The 24591-nt window shown below is 42.0% G+C and overlaps 1 protein-coding gene across 5 annotated transcripts in view; it reads left to right on the forward strand.

Moving 5' to 3' along the window:
- Positions 1-7932: 7932 nt before the first annotated feature.
- The window catches only part of PPP2R5B (protein phosphatase 2 regulatory subunit B'beta), a 52960-nt gene continuing 36301 nt past the window's right edge, over positions 7933-24591 (forward strand). Inside the window, exons 1-3 of one of the 5 annotated variants that reach the window (XM_075187765.1) lie at positions 7933-9086; positions 10167-10501; positions 19354-19550. In XM_075187765.1, coding sequence (XP_075043866.1) covers positions 10309-10501; positions 19354-19550 — 390 coding nt within the window. In that variant the 5' untranslated portion in view covers positions 7933-9086; positions 10167-10308. The remainder of the gene's footprint in view (positions 9087-10166; positions 10502-19353; positions 19551-24591) is intronic. The other 4 variants (XM_075187767.1, XM_075187768.1, XM_075187769.1 and 1 more) reach the window with 4 other exon arrangements.

Raw genomic sequence — 24591 nt, forward strand, 5'->3', positions numbered from 1 at the left:
CCCATAATAACCACCAAAACGAGTCCACGGGTAACTCTCCCATCTACGGGAGACATCCCATTCTCCCCACCTTCTCTGATCTTTCTGATTCCTCGGTACCTGCTGCGCAGAATATGGTACACAATTTTTCTCAAATTTGGTCCCAAGTACGTTCCAGATTACTGCAAGCTTCTGACCGTTACAAACACTTTCAGATCGGCCTAATAGGAATCTCCCTGTACTTCAGGTAGGAGACAAAGTCTGGTTAGCTAGCCGCAACCTTAGATTTAAGGTTCCCACAATGAAATTAGCTCCACGGTAAATTGAACCATTTTCCATCTCTCATGTGATCAACCCTGTCACCTACAGACTTCATCTACCAGCTTCCCTTCGGATTTATAATACCTTCCATATATCTCTGCTTAAACCACTCATTCTCAACAAATTCTCCAGCAAAACCTCTCCACCTCCTCCTGTCAAGACCATTTGTGGTGAACAATTTCTGGTAGAACGCATTCTGGAATCTCGTATCTCTAGAGGAAAACGCCAATTTCTTATCCATTGGAAGGGCTACGTCCCAGAGGAGAGATCTTGGGTCTATGAAGAGGATATTCATGCTCCACGTTTGTTGGCAAGATTTCTGCGGGATTCCTGCACCACCCGTAAGAAAGAAGGGGAGGATACTGTCAGGTGCCGTCTCTGCGCTCTCCACAGGCGCCGGAGACGGACACCTTCTCTCCGCAATCCACGTCCTGTTGCCTAGCAGCAGAACTCTATCTCTACTCACCTGTCTGCAGCCAGCATGTCTAAACCACCTAAATCTCCCTAATCCAATCAGGAGGCACCTTAGAGTACTTAAAGCAGCCTCTGATACATGTTTAGTGCCAGAGTATTGGTTCTAACCAGCTCCAGCATTTAGTTTATGATTCCTGTTCCTGACCTCCTGTGTATTGACTCCTTGGCTTGTTTGACCTCTCTTCCGGATTTCCCTTGTACTTCGCTGGCCGCACTGGTATTGACCTTTGGACCGTCCCTGACTACTCTTGCCTACTCTCCGTGGTACCTCGCTTCCTTGGTTTCGACTCGGCCTGTCTGACTACCCTCCATTCGCTGCACTGGTGACTTCCTGGGAGAACCGCGACCTGCACATCACACGCAGCAAAGCCCAAACCTCCTTGCGGGGGTCCCTGGTGAACACCGGTGGTGTGTTAGACTCCGTGCCTCTCAGGTTAGTAGCGCTAATACCAGTCAGTGATATTCTCTGTGTAAAAGTGTAACAACATGTTTGTCCAAGGGGTGGTTTTTCTGGGGGAAGGGAAGTATCTAATGGGCAGCCTAGTGCTTTACAGTGCTAGGCGGCCCTCTCTGGGGTGTGACCATGCCCCAGTCGCAACGTGACCACAACCCGTCACAAAGTGACAACACCCCTTGTCCCTCTGCAGGGGACTGACATGTTGGGAGGTATGCCGTTGTGAAATCTTTGTTGTATGTGACATGTATGAACACAGCTTTCTCTTCTGCACCTGTTTGGGACTACTTGTTTGCACAAAACCATGCACACTGTTCTGTAATGAGTACATACTCAAAAGTACATTGCTTCATGGAAATACAGTACAATAAACCATAATATTTAAACAAGACATGATGCCAGCAGGCAAGAAATTGGAGAAGTGCCAGAGACAGGAACTGACATTCTTAGGGATGGCCGGGTAATACAGAAGGTCTGACTTAGTGCTGTAGGGAAGTCATTATGGACCTCATTTAGAAACAACTCCCCAAAATAGTACACAGGACACCTGCTTGTGAGCTGGCTTTCCAGTCACTGAAAGAGGCTCTGGTGACGAGTCCCAGCGTTGATGCCACAGTACAGATTTGGAGCGGTACTCAGCCAGGAAGACCCAGATGGGCAGGAGCACCCTGTAGCCTTTTTGAGAAAAAAAAACTGCTGAACCGAGCGGTTGAGTATCCCATAATGGGGAAAGAGTGTATGTGACCGCTGTGAAATAACTTCAGCCCTGTTTGTACGGCTGGCACTTCACTGGGGTGACTGATACACAAACCTTTAAAGTTGCTGAAACACACCCTGTGGGGGATTATGGCAGACTGTTGTGGTGGAAGCTTGTTGTGTTGAAGCTATCCTATTTGCAAGAGGGAAATTTGCCCTCATGACTGACCAGGGGGAGAATAAGCTACACATGCTCAGAATTGCATTGCTCATTGGTTTAGTCACATCTAGCCCTGATTGGTTGGCTCAGTGCAAATCACTAACCAGGTGCTATAGGCAATTGGAGAGAACCAGAGTTGAATTTTTTGGGTGGCTTACCGGTTTGCTCTGTCCTTTGGCTCCCAATCATGCAGCGTCCAACCCCACCCAGTTATGGCCCTCTCGCTCTCAATTTGGTCCTGATGTAATAGATCAGTGTCTCTTTCTCCCACTCCTTCGATTTTGAAACCCCTATGGTCCAATCCTGCTTTCACAATCGGATTATCTCGCTCCATGTATACAAAATGGGCAGGTGAGGGCAAACTACTACTACTCAAGTCATATTACCAAGACTACAATATTCCCGCAATTCTCGGACTTAGCGGACCGGTGTGGATTTGTGATGGGACAGTTCCATCAATTCCTGTAGGTTAGGCATTACCATCAAACAGTCAAAGCTCAGTTGTCATCCAGACCGCCCACTGCATTTGAGAATCTATGTCTCTTAGGTCCATCCTCTAAAGGTGTTATATCCACACTGTATAATACCCTACTCCCCTCTACCTCGGAGGATAAAGATCGATTCCAGATGCAGTGGGAGACGGGCATGGGGACCACGCTCGACCAGGAAGAATGGTCGGACATTTATGAATGGACAACACGCTGCTCCATAAATGTCCGCATCAAAGAAAACGCCAACAAACTGCTTCATAGCTTGTATTATGTTACTTCCAGACTACAGCTATATATCGACAGACTATGCTGCCTGATGGAGAAACTGTGGTCAAACAGGAACCTTTATTCATATTTAGTGGGACTGTCCAAAAATACGCCCATACTGGACCGCAGTCCTCGCTCTAGCTTCAGCAATTCTTGATACTCCTATACCCTCCGACCTTAAGCATGTTCTGCTGCCACTGCCTCTCCCAGACCTCACTAATTCTGCTCACAAACTCCTCCGACATATCATTAGCTCCTCCGGCTACATGTCAAATGGTCTATGGTCGGATCCGGCACACCTACCAGATGGAACACATCACCAGTATACTGAGGGGCTCCTCTGTGTCTTTCTATAAAGTCTGGTCCCTATGGGCTTCATATCATAACCAACCTTTACTTCAATTCTAGTAGAAATCGAGCGTGGAAGACAAGTTTAATCCTTTCCTACCTGATGTATGAATCTTCAATTCCCCATCACTCCCCATGTTCCCTTTCTCTCCCTCTTCTCCTTTCCACTATCTTACCCACCCCCTCACCTTATAGTTTAAAGTAATAAAAAATATTTTCATAGCACCAAATAGATGCACAGTTAACTTCCAATTGCAAAAGCACTGTGAGAGAGTGTCTTCCACAATGTTATGTCTAAATATGTATAATATGTTACTGCTGTACCTCTCAAGATTTTGTAATTTATTTATTTTGAAACTGCAGAGACAAAAAAAGGTAACATACTTAACAGTTGTGCCAACAACAAATGGCAGATAATACAAAAATAGAGTGTAAGATGTTTCTAATAAAAAAGTATTTAAAAATAATTGCTGGAGAAAATAGCAGGCTGTTCCATTGAGAATGCAGCTGTCGGAGAAGGAGGAGAGTGGAAAGAAAAACACATAAGTGGCTAATTGTGGTGTGTCTCTGTATTTGGACCAAAAAGGGCTAAGAATTATTTAAGTACATGTCACCCATTGTGAACCATACTCAAGAATCAGACAGCTCCACACTGATCCAGAGCAAGGAATTGGGGAGGGAATAGGTGTAACTTCAATTCCCCAATCCAATCCCTGGATCCGAGTAACAATTGTATGGGAACTACAGCATTCTATAACAACTCACCTGCAGGAAAGAGGGAATTCTATATGATTATTATGGTTGATTTGTAAGGCGCCACGGTGCTGCGCAGCTCTGACAGTGGGAAAACAGCATACATAAAACAGGTAAATAATAATAAATATCCTTAGCCACTAATACAAACAATTATTTACCAATACATTGAATTAAAGTAAATGAGCTCAATTGCAGCAGCTGTCTATAGGTGTATATATTAGATGTCCACAAAAGAAAAACAGAGAATCGATTCTATGGAGCACTGAACAGGAGAACTGGTTAAGTAAACGTAATACAATAATTAGAAACCAGTGGATGAAAAATTATAAACAGTTATTTTATTTAAACATTATTTCTGCACATAATGCATAATAAAATGAATTGATAATAAAATCTGTATATCCAGCAATTTATAGAAGCATCCTTATTTCACAATCACAATAAATAGATAAAAGTCAGAGACACCCAACGAAAACAAACAGTCATACACATAGATGGAAGAAACATAAGAACCACAAGCTGTGCAGTTCAATCTTGCATATCACATCTCTGCCTTGAAATGTACTTGGAATAAGGAAAGCACATGGAACACAGAAGCATCCTTCCAGTATTGGTTGAAAAAGATCAGCACGATGGTTCGGTCTCTAGTATACTGCATTATAGGCCTCTGGGCAAAGCAGTGCACTGGGGCCCTACCTACACAACCACTCACAGGAAGAAAAAAAGTAAATTATAGATAAAAATAAGCTTATATTTATTTATCCCCCCAGTGTTCAATATTAAAAAACATGAAACGTTAGCAAGCCTATGGGGCCTCTATGCTGCTGGGGCCTCCGGGCAACTGCCCAGTGTGCCCATGCATTAAGACCACCCTGGTATACTATAATACTCCTTGTAGTTGGAGTCTGGTGTTAATGACGCTGCTGTACACAGGGGTTCCAATGCAACAAAATCCAAATACAGCTCTGCTCTTATGGAATAGATAGACAGCACAGTTGAATCTGCTGGTATGTAGGATAAAAGAAAAAGAACATACATCAAACAGGGACATACAAGGTAGACAAAATGAATGCATAGACAGGTGGTGCCCACCAGTCATAATACACACTGTTTTCTGGGACTCTTAAGACTCCCAAGAAAAACTCTGTATTCAGTATTGCCTTTTTCCTCCTGAGCCTTGTTGGGCACATACTGAGCGCAACGTGAATCTGAAGATGCGTGCGCTGATGAATTCGGGTGTAGGTCTGATCTGCTCTACTGCACAAGATACTGTAGCATATGTCCTATACATATGTGGATTATAAATTTGCAAAAGAACACACAAAAAATAAAAAATATAGGATTAAAATCACAGTACAAAAAAAGTGTTTAATTTTATTTCCGTGAAATACATTTATTAGAATGTTCTTAATATCTTCTGTACATAAAATATATTTTTACAATTGCTACTATTTGCAAACAGATGTTATAGCATGCATACGAGATTGTCTTCACTAGTAATCAGGACCAGACCTGTAGCTGGAGCAAGAGATACGGCAGAAAAACAAGTAACTTTGAGATGCCCAGGGCTTGATTCGGCATGGCTGCATGTGCTTGAGTTTGGCACACCATTACTATAAATTGACTACGGCCAAATGCCTGGTCCCCGTCCCGTTCTCTCCCCGAAATTGTAGGCTGTCGTAAGTGTCCTTTTGTGTACAAAGAAGATATGGACAAGGCCGCCTTCCATGGTGTGTGGTCCGGGTCTAGGCATGTGCAGAGTTTTTTTTGTACAATACGCTCAAAATCGGTAGATAGGTGCCTGGATGAACCAGGCCCACTGTGTCTAAGGTAATTTCCTCTCCTACATACCATACTTACCTACTTTCTTCAGCTCCCTTCCGGGAGCCAGCCAGTGGAGGGGGGCGTGAAGGGGCGGGGTGGCCGAAATCGCGTCATTTCGGCCCCGCCCCCCTGTGACGTCATGACGCAAATTGCGTCATTTGACAGCGGGGGCGGGGCCAAACGCCGCGATTCACCGGGAATCGCGGCGTTTGGGATCTAATTCTGCCCACTTCACTAGGAAGTGGGGCACTTCCTAGTGAAGTGGGCAGAATTCGGGAGATTGCCACACTCGCCCGGGAGTCCGGGAGACTCTCACAAAATGCGGGAGTCTCCCGGACATTCCGGGAGAGTTGGCAAGTATGCTACATACCCATCAGGAGCCAAAAATTCACTGTATGATTATGGCTCTGGGTCAATTGTGAACTCTTATGGCATTAAAATCAAGCACTCAAAACACCTTGAACACTTATCAACAAAGCCTAGTAAACATTCCCTGATGCTGAGATCCCCTAAAATGATGTAAACAAATGGACCTGTACACACAGGCTTTCACTAGTAGTTGCTTTTCCTAAATGTTATTGTTTGCTTGCAGAATTCACAATCATTAACCCTTGTTAAAATATAAGGGTATTCTATGGCAATGGTCAGCCCCTCTGAATGCACTTTAATACACTACGCTGTAGCTCAGCTTTAAGATGATGTAACAAATGTGTCTCAAAGTTTCCTTGATGTGAGGTTAAATTACCTAGACTTCAACAACCATTGTGTTTCCAGACCTGTGTGTACATAGCCTCAGGGTGCCAGGGGGCGCACGCAGGATTGTCAGGGGGGTGGTTTCCCTGCCCCCCCCCCAAAAAAAAAAAAAAAAACAAACCCCGCGAGAGACGCAGCAGCTCCGTTTCGGCAGCGCTGTCCTATACAGTGGCCGTGGCGCTGTCAAAGAAGCGTCCGCAGCGGTGCTGTATACAATACAGCACCGCCACGGGCGCTTATTTGACAGCGCCGCTGCCGCTGTATAGGACAGTGCCATTATGGTGGGCACTTAGTTAGCGGAGGGGGGGGTTTCTGGGTGGGTGCAGGGTTCCTCTTTCTTAAGAAGAAAACGATAAAAACAACTGAATCTCAAATCTTAATGAACCAACTTAACGGTCTACGGGGGGAATTCAATTGGCTGTGTTATTGCCAAAAATAACGCACTATTACCGATATTACGGCAATAGTGAGCATTATTACCATTTAACGCTCAGGGATCCGCAAGCAGAAATCAGGGATAAATTACAGTATTAATGGGAGTAGATTTAGTGCTACTCGCGGCAGAATTGAATTCCCTCCTAATAGTTATATTAAAGAAGTGTTCATTGTATTGAGCAAAAGGGGACCCCTCACCCCGACATAAATGAAAATAAATCAGAATTTATAACTTTGCAAGTCCTGTGTACAGTTTATTTGTGTCCTCACACTAAGGTGTAAAAAGCTATTTTAAGAAAAAGAACAGTATGGCTGTTAGTAAAACAAAGTAATCCTGTTATCCATTGCTGTAGCAAAATACAACTCTCAAATAAGATCTGAATGTGGATAAGGCAGTTATTTAAATATCTGGTTTCCTTTGTTAAAAAAAAAGATTTTTTTTTCTCTCTTAATTACAAATACACATATATGTACTAGTGTAGATTTTCATGTACAAGTATGTATATAAATGCACAAATATATATGTATAAGCAGTTATAAATACATACATATTTGTATATCTTTTCATTTACATTTCTGCATATTAATCTAGATATTAATTTCAGCTGCAGAATTTTGCATACACTGGCCTATAACAATATCCATTAATAATGTGCCTTAGGAAGCACAAACTAGTCATTAACAAATCAAGACAAAGATACAAACGTGTACTTGTACTGTAAACATATATATTTTATTTACACACTCATTCTTCTCTTCTTACAGCCACACAGGCAGCTGTCTCTTTAAATCCAGCATGACTGTAGCCAATGGCTTTATAGAGAAGTGACATCACCCCCCAGCAGTGACGCAGACCCTATTATTAAAAGGCCAATAGACCTGCTCATTCATAGTCACATGACATTTGGGAGAAGTGCAGGGGGAGGAATAGGTTTGGGTTTTGTCATTGTACTGATCCTGCAGCTACAGATATACCAGGGCTGCAGTTACTGAGGGAAAAAAACAGAGAAATTCTGCTAATCCCATATAAGCATTGCATCTGCCTGTTAACCGGAGACAGGGATACTGCAGATCTTCAAATCAGAGGAAGACGGTTTCTATAGATCAAGGACAGGATGACAGAAAGGAGGGTCATGGGGGCCTAATCAAAATCCTATAAAGAAGGAAATCCTAAAACTAGGATCCCATTCACCGCAGACGGTCTCAGCTGTGCCGGCCCCTTCTTTAATTGCCATCCTGCAGAATTTCTCACAATTACAGGTCCCACGAGTGGGTCTGTGGCTAATTTTAATGCAATGCTAGAATTATTTCATGCTCTCCCACCTGATCCCATGGGGAAGCTAGAAGAGAAAAGGTGATTTTATCAGTTAAGGAGCAGAGACAGTACTGACAAATTCCACATTGCAAAAGGACTTTCATACCGTTGCCTCTGGTTGAGATACGGCGCGAAGGGTTAATGCAGAGACTACCAGGCCTCACATCCTAATAAAAATTAGGAATGCACTGGTTCAGCACAGCACACCGTCTGCCAATTTCAATTTCCTGAATATATTACTCTGCTGGATTCTACAGAGCCCATACGTTCCTCCCACTGTAAGCGCATGTCCTAGAGAGAATTTCAGCTTCTGGGAATATTGGATGCTGTACACAGCCTGTGGATGTATTATTAACTCTATGGAACACAGGGGTGATTTTTGAGGAAAGCAATTTTTTCCATGCTATAAACATTCCATTGAACACAGGAGAAGTCACGTACAAGCTGCATGTTGGTGCTTGTTGTGGATATTGACTGCTTGTTTCATTCTATAATCTCTCATTCTAGAATAAGACTTCTAACAATCCTTTTAAGAGGTACAGATCCCTAGTGTCTGCTTTGGAGAAGTGTAGAGCTACCTGGATATCTGTGTGACTTTGTACATTTGAATTTCTAGCTGCATGAGTTGGAAGGATTGTGGCCTAGATTTGCATCGATTAGTTTAAAGATTGAAAAGATTGCATACAAAGCGCAACAGAGGAAGGGGGATTATTAGAGCAAGAACCAGTAGGCAAAGTTGGAGCTGTAAGTTCTGTAAATTGGGAGTGGGTGAAATTATTACACTTAGGTTGTCTATTGTGATTGCTCAACAATACAGGATGCCATTATGTCATCTTGCACTTACTTTATAATCACTCTTATTATTAATGTGAAGGCAATAGCCTGAAGAAAACAAGACAGAATGGTTTCTGCTCTGAATATACACGCTGGAACTACCGTTGTGCTGGATAAAACATGATATAAAAAGACAGAAATTTGTGGCCCATTTACCATGTGTTAGATGGTTTTTCTGACATTACATACAATGTGTAGTAAATATAAGATAATACAATCCACCAAGTGTTATAGAGATATTAGATGACACAGAGGAACTGAGTGCCCATATTACAGCACAAGGCTGTAGGCTTCATGTATTGTACAGGTCACAGAAATCCAGGATGACTTCTAATATCCATAATAATATACAGTCGGGGAGGGGTGGGCATTATACCTTAATTTGCACAAGTTTTGACCACTGAAGCTATGACATCAGAGCTCACCAAATACAGGGGGTGACATCAGAGCTCAGCGTATTTTCTACAGAAGTTTATAAGTATGTTACATCACTTGTGTATTATACAGTATGTGTTTAGGGAATATGATGAACAATATAAGCTGTGTAGACATGCAACATCCAAGATTAATTCAAAGGTTTGTCAGCATTACAACCTATATTTCTTCACCACATTCCAATCTTTGCCTTAGAACCTAGTAAGCAGTTTCACGGTCCTTACTCCTACAGTACAGTCACAAATCCTGGTAACAAGCATGTTAAATGATGCACACAATCCTCAAGATTACACACCTTAAGGCCAGACATTTCCATCCACTTTGGGGTACAACTTTTTTTAAAAAGTAGCCTTAAAATATTATTGAGTTATGTACATTTCCAAACTTTTTTTTTATCCTTGTGATATTGTTACGTTGTGGATCAAAAAGTGTCGTTATCTTTACAGTGAATTTTGTCATGACTTGTGATGACATTTTACAAGACACATGCAGTGTGCAAAGTTTTACTGTCAATTCTTTGTGGAAACCAATACAAATGACTTCAACTATATCTTGTTATTTCAGGCTCTCCTTCTGCTGCCCATGGCTGTTCCAGATACCACTAAGACCCATCTGGGTCTAAATTACTAATAATTCGCCACTGTGTGTCCATCATCTTCTGCAACACTAACAACACCAATAACTTGTCGCTATCTTGCACATACTAATGGAGACCAAACTGCCCGTCACCCCCACCAGTCCGTCCTCCCCGGGCCTCTCCCCTGTCCTGGCAGCCGATAAGGTGGACGGATTCTCTCGACGTTCTCTCCGTCGCTCCCGACAGCGCAGATCACACAGCTCTTCTCAGTTCCGATACCAGAGTAAGCAGCAGGAACTGACACCGTTACCCCCTCTGAAAGGTATGCATGGAGCTGTGTCTCCCCAAAGTGTCTTGGCTTCTTTCTTTCCTGTACAGAAGAGGTGCAGAGGATGTAACTGCTGTAGGCCCATGGGATTTATAGGCCCAGCCCTGCCCAAGTTGTAATTATTAAACTTGTATTGCTTTCATATCTTTCCACACTGAATACTGAGCTTTGATACCATATGCCGTCCTGTGGTGCTATGTACAGTTTTGCAAAACTATATTGGATTTCACTGCCCCGTGTGTCTCTATGTCTGCATAGGCTGCAACCTCTTCCTCTTCACCATTTTTTATTGTTCTCATCCATATCATTTTTGCTTTGCTTCCCCCCTTTGCAGCTCTCCCATCACAGCTGCCCCTCCTCTCTCTCTCTCTCTCTCTCTCTCTCGGATGTTGATCCTCAGATCAATACCTCTAACTGTTTAGATAACAGTATCATTTTTTATAATGTCATTCTGGATGCTCATCTTACCTATATCCCTCCATGTCTCTCATTTTCTCATACTACTGCCGTCTGTTGTCCTTCTATGTATAAACCCAATACTATGGTTTGAACCCAGCATTATTGTAGAGAGTAACACACCCATTATCAGTGAGGAGCACTCCATTATGCAGCATATGGACTGCCTAGCAAGACATTAATATTATGCACTGCAGATCAATCATTATTGTGCTAGATATTTCATACCCCACCCTTATACTCAGCAGCATGTTAAATATTAATGTGCAGTATGGATGCTCAGAACTGGTAGTGTAAACGCTATAGCTCAGTACATTTTACTATATAAAATGCTTATGTTTGTATAGCAGAGCATGCTCTCAGTGCACCGTACAGATACACATTATCTGCTGCTACATTGTATCAGTGCAGACACATCCTTATGTTAGGTAGACATGTGAGGCAATTGAGGCAATAGACATTTGAGGCCGGGGGGCCAGTCACATAGTGGGCTACTTGGGCTGGGTCACCTGCAGTTTTTTATCTTTAAAATGTTCCTAATAGACTGCTGAGTCAAGTCTTGTCCCCCCCCCCATCCCCCCTTCCACCCGGCTAAAGTTTGCCAGCCCTCCCCTGATTGGCTATGTGTAACTTTGATGAGGTTTTTCATCATACAGATTATAAATAAATGGAACAGGTTCTAGCAGGCAGTAAATAGTTGCACTTTAGGGGGCTGACTTACTGTCTTCTTTAATGTAATGGCTGTTTCTAACTATGCATAGAATAGTATGCAGTATACAGTGTATTATGTGTTTTATTAGTGCATAGATACTCAGTATACTTATACAATGTAGCATATTATTTATCTTAGCATTACTTTATTAATATCATATTGATTTATGTTTATTATCAGTGAATACTGTAGATATTCTGTATATATTATTAGAGTATAGATAGTCTATATCATTATAGATTAGCTTGTTATTGGGCAGACATAGTCATTATTCATTGCATTATGCTATTTTTTAACATGTACTTGGCACCATGACACAGCTGAGTTTTGCGAGTGAGGCATATGGTGACAGAGGCGCTCTGTGGGTGTCCTTGGTTACAGTCTCTGAAGGCATTCTCCCATGTGTATCTGTCTCCGCCGTATGTCTCTCCATTCCTGCCTGTAACATGTCCCGTCTCTCATTTTCTTCTATGGGCATCATTTATAAAGGACAAAATGGATGAGATGCAGAGCAACATCCACATTGGGACGAGCATTGCTTTACTCTGGTGCTGCTAGGTTTCCGCCAGTTTGTGGAACAAGATGGCAGCTTGTGCAGGGAACATAAGTTTGTACTGGCTGATAGGAGGAGCTGTGCTGCACGGTGGCTTAGTGGTTAGCACTTCTGCCTCACAGCACTGGGGTCATGAGTTCCATTCCTGACCATGGCCTTATCTGTGTGGAGTTTGTATGTTCTCCCTGTGTTTGCGTGGGTTTCCTCTGGGTGCTCCGGTTTCCTCCCACTCTCCAAAAACATACTGGTAGGTTAATTGGCTGCTAACAAATTGACCCTAGTCTGTGTGTGTGTGTGTGTGTGTGTGTCTGTGTGTCTATATTAGGGAATTTAGACTGTAAGCCCCAATGGGGCAGGGACTGATGTGAGTGAGTTCTCTGTACAGCGCTGCGGAATTAGTGGCTAAGTATGGCTGCATTTTTAGAAGCGCTGCTTATTCTGCAGAAGGGCGCACGGCCATTTTCACTTGCAATTTGCACCAGCAGTGAGCTGGCTGGGACTAGGTTTCTTAAAGTTGCACTTCAGTGCAAAAATACATTTCTAGGTCCATTTCCGGCAATGTAACAAGAAACTTTAAACACAATTAGTGCCAGATGTAATGAAGACAGTCCCATTGTCTCTTCGGTGTCATGAATAATTTAAGCCAAACATGAGTCTAAACCACGTAATAATTTAGAAGAAAGACAAAAAAGTTTAAGTCAAAGAAAATGCTTATTGTAAAGTGGATGGGGTTTGGACTGTGATTTGACAGTGCACCTCCTGACAATTTTCCTCTGTCCAAAAACCGACTGGAAAGTAGGTGTACACCTTGAAAGTGATCTGGGGGGACCATCTGGAACACAATGGTGCGATCTGTGGTGTGTATCCAGTGTGCTTTGTAAATAAGATTCTCTTTCTTCTCTCTCTAAAATATCTGTCTAGGATGCATTACCACCCCTGTCATATCCGCCCCTCCTCTCTGCTCTTTCTCTGACTCCAAATTTCCTTATCCCCTTCTCTTGTTTCCATTCACCTTTTCCCCTGTGTATTATTCTAGGCTCATCTCACTCTCTCTTTCTGCTGTCAGCAAATCATTATCCAGCCACTCAGGAAATGAAATAAAACACAAACCACGTCATACAGTCTATGCTATATTAGATTTTCTTCAAATAGCTAGACGGCTGTGTACATCTGTAGAGAGATGGAGAGAAAGGAGAGCAAGAGAGACTGATATATGTGTGATATATAGGTAGATATTACATAGATAAAAAGAAGACCGATGTTAGATAGATATGATATAGGTGGCCATTAGTGGTTATAGATACTATGGAATAATGTAAACACTCTGATTGGTCTGCAAGGTCACATGTCGCCTCAACCACGCTTAGACCCATGTTTTGCGACAGGGGAGCCAAGCTACTTTTAGTTTGGGGGGTCCCCTGTTATGTGAGGTTTGCCTCGCCTATAGTCCGGCTCTGATATCGGATATAATGATTTATGTAGGTATTTTCAGGTGATGTTTAAACCAGTGTCAAGTGGAAGAGCTTGGCCTTTATTTTTCTTTTGATTAAAAAGAGCTAGTAACCGTACCTAAAATGATTCACCATAGAATCCAATAACATTTAAAATAAGAACATGCCTAAATAACAACCCACCCGGACACATTAACAACTTTATCTAAAAAAAAATGTTCAGTTATGAAATGCTCATAAAACTTTTGCATATTTCTGAGTGTATAAACCAACTAGTATCATAGACGGTATGTTCCTTTCATTGTAAATAATGATTACAGGTGCACTATATGTATCAGAATTATACTTAGACTGTATAATTATTAAAGCCGAACAGTGTTTTTATGCTAAACATGTCCACAATCCAGGTTTTTTTTAATATCTCCTTAAAAAAATCCCTGAACGACCTTTAGCAGGTGATTGCATTGCATGGTGGAAAGAATAAAATCCTGCTGCCCCTTTAAGGTGATCTCCTTTACTTATATCAACTTTTTCTCCTAAAATACAGTTTGGTTTAGCCTCCTAAATTATGACCACGAGACTGAAGGGGGCATCGATATTGTCTTTATTATGTGTCACTTTTGTGTGTTTATAATATGTTTATGAGGTTGTTATATTACAACCTCATTCTGTCCATCATGTTGCAGTGTCTGACTCAAACGTTGAAAAAAACTCTTTTTTTGTCTGATATGAAACCATTCTCCTGCATTCCACCTGTCCAGCACACAACACATACAAATCATTGGTCTCTGCAACACTGATATATATAGACCTCTATGCTTCAATAGCTTGAATATTATATAGCTCCAATGACCGACATAATAGCTCCAGTGCTCAACAAGACCACCCTGAGGTCCAGTGTTATAGTCTGGATGTACGTTACAATAACTGCAGTGTCTAAGCACTAATGCCCTTCAATACACCTCTGTTTCCATCATAATAGTCCCGGTATCCAGCATTATAAAACCAATGTTCCATATAATTCTTATGTCCAGTATAATAGCCCCAGTGTCCATCATCATAGCCCAATGCACAGCACAATAACCCTAAAGTACAGCATAATATGTCCAGGGTCGGGGTCTTGAAATTTAGCATAATAAATTCAGTATAATGTCTTGTATAATTATTCCATTATCCCGCATAATGGCCCCAGTGCTCAGTATAATAGCCAAGTGTCTAAACATGTTAGCACCAGATTCCAGCATAGTTGCCTCCGTGTTTGATATAAAAGTCCCAATGTAGAACTGTCAAGCTCCCAGTCTCAACTACATTCGTGGTCAAAAATATTGGCACCATTGCAGTTTTTTTCTAATAATGTACCATGTCTTCCATAAAATTGTTAAAATTAAAAAATATTTAACTTGTGGTGGAATAAAACACAAAAAGCAGAAAAAATTGCCAAGTTGTAGTTTATTCCACACAGAAATCCTTAAATGGGCCAAAATGATTGACACCTTTTACAAGTAGATAGAAATATTTAGATTGCAAGTAGGTGATTCTCCTTCACGTTGGAACTGAACTCAACTGTGGTGGGCGGCAGGTGCCTACAATATAAAAGTCCCTCAATCTCAAGGTTACAAATCAATTTCCAAAGACCTTGATGTCCACATTTCCACCACACGTAATATTATTAGGACATTTACGGTCCATGGCACTGTAGCCAACCTCCTTGGATGGGGCATATGAGAGAAAACTTGATTGGAGATTGCAGAACAGTTTGGCTCAAATGGTGGAAATAGCAACTTTATTGACTATCAAACAGATTAAAGCTGATCTTCAGACAAGCTATCTTAATTAAAGGGATTTATATGGTAAGCGGCTCCGGAGAGCCCCACGGCTGAGAGATAGACATAAGAAAGAATGACTGGAGTTTACCAAAACACACCTAAAGAAGAAAAGTTCCTCCTAGAAGAATGTCCTGTAGACAGATGAGACCAAACTAGATTTTTTGGTAAAGCCCGTCATCCCTATCATCATCTCTGTATTAGTGGCGCTATATAAAATAGCTGCATCTATTTATATAGCGCCACTAATTCCACAGCGCTGTACAGAGAACTCACTCACATCAGTCCCTGCCCCATTGGAGCTTACAGTCTAAATTCCGTAACAAACACACACAGACGGAGGTTAAGTTAATAGCAGCCAATTAACCTACTAGTATGTTTTTGGAGTGTGGGAGGAAACCGGAGCACCCGGAGGAAACCCACACAAACATGGGGAGAACATACAAACTCCACACAGATAAGGCCATGGTCGGGAATTGAACTCATGACCCCAGTGCTGTTAGGCAGAAGTGCTAACCACTTAGCCACCGTGCTGCCCATATCTGTAAACATATCCCTATATTTACAGAAAGCAAAATGGAGCTTTTAAAGAAAATAACACCTTCCCTACAGCAAAACATGGAGGAGGTTCAGTAATATTTTGGGGTTGCTGTGCTACATCTGGCACTGGGTGTCTTGAACATATGCATGGTATCATGAAACCTGGAGATTACCAGGCCAGTTTAAGCACAATGCTGAACACAGTGTCAGAGAGCTGGGTCTCTGTCTAAGGTCATAATCCGCTTAACGGGTGACATTTTACCTTTTACAGTGTTACTGCAGAGTTAATATACCACTATGAAATAAAGACACAGAGAATTTGTTTTGGTTAAATGAAAGGTCAGTAATTTATTGAAATGTTCAATATATTGAGAAGAGGTGGCCAATATAAGCAGACCAATCAGCACCTAGGCCACACCCATGCGCTATCAAATCCGCCCCACTAGATTGGGTACGGCTGGGGCGCGCCAGCCTAAGCGGAGCCCCATAGCTCCAAAGGGGTATTCTCCCCAAGTGCTCACTCCCTTTAGGGGAGAGTGCATACTGCGTCATGAATGTGACCCAATTGTCTGCTGACTGGGCTGCTTACCGTACACGAACTCAGTTTGTGAAATTAACACTCGAACTGACCTAACACCAAGAACCATAAAAAAAAGAAAAAATTCCTATACCAAACCAGCTCGAGAAACCCAAATTTAGGGACTAGGTGGGTGGGTAAACTCTCCAGCAGTGAAAGGGGAAGCTGACTGCCAGTACCTGGCCTTATCCTGCTTTCCCCCACTATAATCCTGCCCCCTACCTCCCCACTGATTGGCTGACCCCTGCCCCCCAGTGGAGTTAACTCTTGCTATACTTTTACTTTTCTTTTACCTGCCCCCTCAGCGTTTATGTTACCTCGGTCGAATCCCCGCCCTCTGTTATCTTTCCAGCAGGACAAACACACTTCAAAAAGTATTCAGGAATTCAAGACCAGACATTGGACTGTTCTGCAGTTTCCAATAATGAGCCCAGATCTAAACCGCATAAATCACTTGTGAAGAGAAAAATAGCAGTTGATTGTGGTTGTTTTGACCAAAGGCTGTGCTACCAAATATTAAGTCTGGGCTAATCAATATCAATGCTAATCATTTCTTGTCATTCTGATTTAAAAGCATATACAGTAAAATGATATACAATTTTAAATTCAGAAACCAAAAAAGGTTATTTAATATTATGTATGTATGTATGTAATGTGTAGTATTACGGTGGAGACCAAATACTGTTATTAATTTCAACTTATGTTTAGAGGAAATTGTGAGTTATTTGAAAAAAGTGTCAGGGTACCAATAGTTTTGGCCATAACTGTACAGTGTGAATAGGAGAAATTAAGAAGGACGCCAACAAAATGGGCGTAGAGTGGAAGAAGAGTTAGCGTAATGTTACCAAAATGGGTGTAACCAAAACGGGTGTCAAGACTTCTGATTAAAATAGTGTAAAGCATAATATTTCCAGTGTCAACCATAGTAGTCTCAATATCTCAAATTACTCAACCTATTCTGACTGTTTCTCATGTTCCCAGGGCCAAATCAGTGCCGCAGCTACTGTCATAAACAGTAACTTATACGATGCCACCTGTTCAGTGATTGGTTAATATCAACTTAATCTCCTGTCCCTGTATGTTATATTGAGGTGCATGGGCCAGGTAGCGCACCTCTTTCTCTAGACTTGGCTAACTCTTGGGTGTGGCCATAAATAACCCGAGGGCCCGCACTCCTGCAGGGTTTACATCTATGTCTTTGAAGCATAGACACAAGTGTTGTAGGATAGCAATGCAGTGTAATAGCACAGGCAGTCGGCGCCAAACCATCTCTAGATAATAACTTTATTTACACGCCTTCTTCACTCCAGCACTTTATTGAACAGTTGAAATAATAAATTAAATATATACAGCTCCATATCTCCTCCTGCACAGATCTAAACAGTTATAGTAAGTAAGCATAAATAAAATAAAATAAGAGATGATAAGCAACAGCTCGAATCTGGATCTCAAGCTGCCCCTTGATCATTAGCGCCATACCCATGTTTAATGTTTATATCTTCATTGTAAGTAAGCACTTTGGTGGTGGGGTGACCATTACTACAGCAGTTAAACTCCTTACTTCTCCTGCACATTACTTTCACTCTCATTTTAGCCTCTCCCTGCTCCAATATCTGTAGACACATTGTGGGCCGTTTCTCTATTTCTCTCTTACATCCACATAATGCAGATTGCAACACACGTTAACTCAGCCAGTCTCACCCTCTCACTCCCTAGGGTACTCACATGGATGCTGACAGACGAGACATCTCCCACATTTCCACATCTACTCCACAAGCATATGCAGCTTTAACACTTTCTGTGACAGTGTAGCTCCCAGCTGCAGCTCATCCTCCCACTGCGGGGTGATAACTCTTGGTTGGACTCTGATATTCTTCAATGTACTCTCAGCCTCTGTCTCAGGCACAAGTTCACTTACTTGCTTGCAGACTGTACTCCCTATCTCTGCAACAGTTTTTAATCGCCTAGCCTGTAACTGTGTAGGCTTCCTTTAGGTCAGACTTGAAATCTAGCAGTGACCCCTTTCTCTGGCTTGGGGTCTCCTCTTTGTATTGGGTTCCTCTCAGTGGTTGAAGTGGAAATTTAGAAGAGGCAGTTAGTTTTACAGTGAAGGCAGTAGGAGAAGTGGTGATATCCCACCATATACACCCCCACTTTGACCACTGTTTCTTTTACATCCCTCTACTGCAGTTCCTCTACAGTTTCGATGCTTTGTAGCATATACTGCTTTTTACCCCCAAAAACCCATCTCTGTCACCTCTCCCCACTCTCTGCCTCACAAAGGTAATTCAAGTCTCTTTTCTGAGTCCTAATGCCGGACCACACATTCAGTCACCGGAATGTGTGAAAAACAGTGATGTGTTACATCAATATTTCTTCTAATAATTGCTTCTAATACAATGAGATATGACTGACTGTGGTGCTCACTTAAAGCAACAGCAGTGCTAGCAGCCAATCACAAGTCTCGTTGCTTCCTGTTTATTGACCATCAGGCACAACCTTATCTTTGGGAACTTGACACCTGCCCTAGGTAGTCTTTTCACCCGTGCCCCCATCATATTGGTCTCTGAACCGTTCATGGCACCCTTCAATATGGTAAATCTTCATAGGTGTTTGTTTCTTTACATATGATTAAGCTAATCAAAGAAACGTAGTAACAATGACAAAGACTGTATTCTCGTTCATGTGTAGTAAATACCTCTTCCATTGATTGTCTTTGCTTTCCTGTTTCCAGATGCTCCTGTTTCTGAGCTCCATGACTTGTTCTGTAAGAAGCTACAACAATGCTCAGTTATCTTCCACTTTATGGACTGCGTGGCTGACCTCAAAGGGAAAGAGATTAAGAGGGCTGCCCTAAACGAACTTGTTGAGTGTATTGCCACAAACAGGGGAGTCCTCATAGAACCCGTTTATCCTGAGATCATTAAGATGGTGAGTGATGCATATGGGTAACCTGTGGGAAGTTTTACAAATAATAATGGCACTTTCTGATAAACTCTATGCAGTGCGTCCATTTCTGTGCTAGGTAGAAGCATGTGCTCATGTGTAATTATGAACCGGGTAATTATACTGTGAAGGGTAGAAGTTCTCAAAAAGATAAAGCTGTATTTTCTAGCCTTGAAGAAAAGCTTTAACTTGGGTTCACCAAGTCGTCATTGCTACGTTAATATCAGTGACTCAATAATTAATCATGAATCCATTTGTATTGTTTGTCTAGGGGAAAAGAAGGTAAATGTATAGAACATTTTAGTAACATAAGATTATGTCCAGCTACATAGGCCGTGTGTTGGGAAGGAGATCATTTGTGTTGCTACAATAGCTGTGGAGGGAAATACTCTTTCTGGGTCTGGAGGCTGGGTAAACCTTTAGTTCATGCGTCTAGCTTAGCTAGCCCAGTAATTGCGTTTCCCAAATGGATGATTTCTATGATAGTGATGGGCTTATTCTGTCTGAATATGACAAGCCAAGAGGCCAGCTAACTGGGCTTGCTGCTAGCACTACCCTGAAGATCACTTGGTCTATGTGTCCAGACTGTACAGTTAGCTTATACCAGGTGTCTGGATGTAGTACACTAGTTTAATCTGTCAAACAAGTTATTATCAGCAAATTATGCTTATCGCAGCAATAGAAAATCTGTTACAGTCACCGTTTATCAAAGAAATATCCCTGGGGCAGTGAAGCGATAAGGCTTAAGTAACGAAGCCGTCGGGCCAGTCTCAGGTAATATACTCATGGTTGACCCGGCTGTTTTGCACATGTGCAGTGAAATTAAACGGCCCGGACTTGGGCTTTTGCTTTCAGTTCCACTAATAATAATAATAATAATAATAATATAGATACAAATATATTGTAATACTGGAAAAATGTTTTATTTAAATATAAATCACTGTTTCATGCATTCTGTTATCGCCATCCAGAGATATACCGCCTCGATCCTTGTTAATAGGCTTTCTCATGCTTTCAAAACTATTTTAGGCGAAACCCAGAGAATCTTCTCGCCAGTGAGGGTTAGATCCAGCGATAACAGCGCTTTCGCTGGCAGTCGCCAGATAAGGAAAAGCCCTGACGCCACAACAGAGCATTTCACCCTTTGATAGACCCAAGAGTTTGAGTGGCCCGACACACTGTTATTTGAATTCAAAATAAACTATATTCAAACAAAATCAATGTCAAACTAACATTATGTTTATAACATAGTAAATATGTATACTGAACAGAGAACATAGTTTTATGTATTCTTACTTAACTTGTCCTCCCCCCACAGCCTGGTGTTTGGCTGTCACCATGTTTAATGAGGGAGTAGGAAAATGTGGGTGTTATTATTAATAATAATAAGAATAATAATATTAAGAGAAGACGAAAAAGACAAATGCCATGGATCTGATTAATAATTTATCTAATTAAGTATTGGATTATAATACAATTGTAGTTCACCACTATTTTCATCACATCAAATACCTACGAAACCCATGACATCTCAGATGGTCTTAAGAGACATTTTTCTATTCATATATCCCTTTTTAAACATACATTTTGCATACCATAGACAAGGAGTCCCAATTAGAAATAGTGTATACAAGTGTGATATCAGTTCTCATCTTTGTGTACATGTGTCTCAATGTATGTGTTACGAGAGAGAGCGTTCATATGAGCCACGTGTGTGAGGAGAGAGCGCGCGTGTTTGAGGAGTGAGCGCACGCGTGAGGAGAGAGAGAGAGAGCGCCCGTGAGGAGAGAGAGAGAGAGAGAGAGTGCGCGTGTGAGCAGATAGCACGTGTGTGAGGAGAGAGCGCGCGTGTTTGAGGAGTGAGCGCACGCGTGAGGAGAGAGAGAGAGAGCGCCCGTGAGGAGAGAGAGAGAGAGAGAGAGAGAGTGCGCGTGTGAGCAGAGAGCACGTGTGTGAGGAGAGAGCGCGCGTGTTTGAGGAGTGAGCGCACGCGTGAGGAGAGAGAGAGAGCGCGCACGTGAGGAGAGAGAGAGAGCGCCCGTGAGGAGAGAGAGAGAGAGCCCGCGTGTGAGCAGAGAGCACGTGTGAGGAGGTTTCGTAGGTATTTGATGTGATGAAAATAGTGGTCTCTGCGCATGTAAATGCATATGTGTGAAGAGGGAGAGTATGTGTGAGGCAAAAAGGCGTATGCGAGAAAGAGAGCATGTGTCAGAGAAAGTGATAATGTGTGTGGAAGAGAAAGAGCATACAAAGATAGATGATTCCAGGAACAGCCTCCATTACAGAATAAGTAACATTAAGGAACATAGAATGCAGGTTTTGTAGGTATAGGGTTATTTCAGATAGAGCAAACATAAACAGTATATTGCAGACAGGGTAGTGTTATAATACATACCTCCCAATTGTACGGATTTCAGCAGACAGTTCCGAATTTAGGCAGCCCTCTGGAGATGTGGCCACACGTGACCACGCCCCCTATCCCGCTTCCGGGGATTTGCATGTTGGGGGGATATTAAATAGCAGAGCAGCTATTGTAGGATTAAGTATTGTAGGGTTAAACAATAAATATTGCAGAATCCTTGTAGACGGCAGCAGATTTTTATCAAGAATGTCTTGGTACATTTTTTCATTCATCCTTCCTTCAATGATAAGCAGTATGCCAGTACCGTGTGCAGAAAAACAGCCCCACACCACTATATTCTCTCAGTATTTCACAGGCTTGTCCAAATGTTGTGCAGCAAATTTTAAAAAGGAGCTTCAACATGTTTTATTTTCAGCAAAGGAGTCTTGCGTGGTGAGAGTGCATACAGGTCATGGCGGTTGAGTGCATTACTTATTGTTTTCTGTGCATCAATTGTACCTGGTAATTCCAGGTCTTTCTGAAGCTCTCCACAAGTGGTCCTTGGTTCTTGGATAACTCTTCTGATAATTTTTTTCACTCCTCTGTCAGAAATCTTGCGAGGTGCACCTGGTTGTGGCCGGTTTATGGTGAAACATTCAGCAGTTTAGAGATCCTTCTGTAGCCAATGCCATGAGTATGTTTTGCAACAATAAGGTAGTGAAGGTCTAGAGAGAGCTCTTTGCTTTTACCCATTATGAGATGTTTCTTGTGTGACACCTTCGTAATGAGACACCTTTTTATTGGCCATCAGTTTTGGCTGAACCAGCTGGACTGATTGCTTTCTAATTACTGATAGATTTCAGCTGGTATCTTGGCTTTTCATGCCTTTTTGCACCTTCCTTTCTTCATGCGTTCAATAATTTTTCCCTTTGTCACTTCACATTATTACACAAAACTTAAATTATGGACATATATGGATTGATTTCTTTGCATGTGTGGATTGCAAGGGTTGTTGCTGACATTTGGTTTAAATTTCATTACAATAGCCACATTCAGTATATATTTACTGAGAAAAATGTTGATGTGTTCAATACTTATTTCACCCGCTGTACGTGTCGTCGTCGTCCCCCCATAAGGTATGAACTGGCATATATATACTGCCCAGTGCAACACCGATTCACCCAAATTCAGTCCCACACAATGATGTCATTGCAGGGCATATACGTAGCAGCGCTCGCTCCTTCACTGCTGACAAATGTGCTGTTGGATATCTTGTAAAGAAATAGATATCTGCCCAGTTTCAGTAACCTTGATAACCTTGATAATCTTGCACATATGCAAAGTTGGTTGAATGCAAAGCTGTACGCAATGGCCACCTGGGGGTGCAGCATTCCGGGGGTGCCAGCATAGTGTTCACCTCCTTTTGTTGTTTATTGGAAGGTCAACATATGAAAAACATAGAAACATTGTGGATTTAGAACACTGAAATATAACAGATGATATAGAGGAAACACCTTGTTGTTTTTTAATATAAATTATAAATTAACATACCTGGTTGACGCCAAAGTCAGGTGGCTTTATGCTATGAACCGGAGTTTTAGGCACTGGGGACGGGAGTCAAGGGTTAGCTCTACAATGTACTCATGGTGCTTTGCAAAGGAAAAAGGAGATAAGGGATATAGGCCGACCAACCAGCGTCCCACGCAGTGAGCTAATGAAGAAAGACTCTGAGACAAGTATTTGGCAAAATTATATTGCTCATGGTTTTATTAAACACTTCCAAACTTGTATTTGGCAGACAATCGGCATGCAAGGCTAATACAATTTACCACATTTTTCCAGGTCCATCTAGCAAAATAGTGCGTGTTTTGCCTACCATGTAGGCACTGCGTCCTTTTGACACCAGCCCCTTGGCATCAATCACCCTCCAATTGCTTAAACCGGACACACCACCCATATTGGCCCAACCGTTGAAGCTGGAACCAGGCGTGTGTCCATCTTCCCGGGGTGATACTGCACGCCCCTGCTGGCTCCACCTTTCTATGCCTTGCTCGCCGCTTCCCTTCCAACTGTGACAAAGCAATTTGAGCAATAAATTACATTCACAAAGCATACAATGACAATGACATTACTGGTCAACCATTTACAAAGATTACACATATAAAGTGCTTAATATATAATATATATTGTTAAATTTTATGTTTTATTTTTATTTATTTTTAAATAAATACCTGCATGTACTGTAGACTGAAAAACTATGTATAATAAACTTCCTGCCCCCCTTTCTTCATGACACTTGCCTCGGACCGCCTAGCGACCATCCTCCCTTATCCCTCTTTGGCGCCATTGCTGTGCTTGCGATTCCTCAGAGCAATGCATCATGCATGTATCGAGCTAAATCCTGACTCCTGCAGTACTGGTAGACACGAGCAGAGCTTCTTTGGGGAGTTAAGGCGTGGCTGGCGTGCATTGGACCAAAAATAGAAAAATTACTTAAAATTACTACAGCTTTCCTTCTATGGATGATTTATTAAAATGTGATGGTCTACTGAATCAATGAATTACTTGCATTAGATGGGGGGGGGGGGGTGTTCAGTCATATAACTCCTTCTTAGGTACTGCTGCTTTTAGCAAATAATCTCTTAAAAAGGTCCAAACATTGTTAAGCATTACAGCCAGAGGGGG

This window comes from Mixophyes fleayi, chromosome 10, assembly GCF_038048845.1.
Source record: "Mixophyes fleayi isolate aMixFle1 chromosome 10, aMixFle1.hap1, whole genome shotgun sequence".
Taxonomy (NCBI): Eukaryota; Metazoa; Chordata; class Amphibia; order Anura; family Limnodynastidae; genus Mixophyes; species Mixophyes fleayi.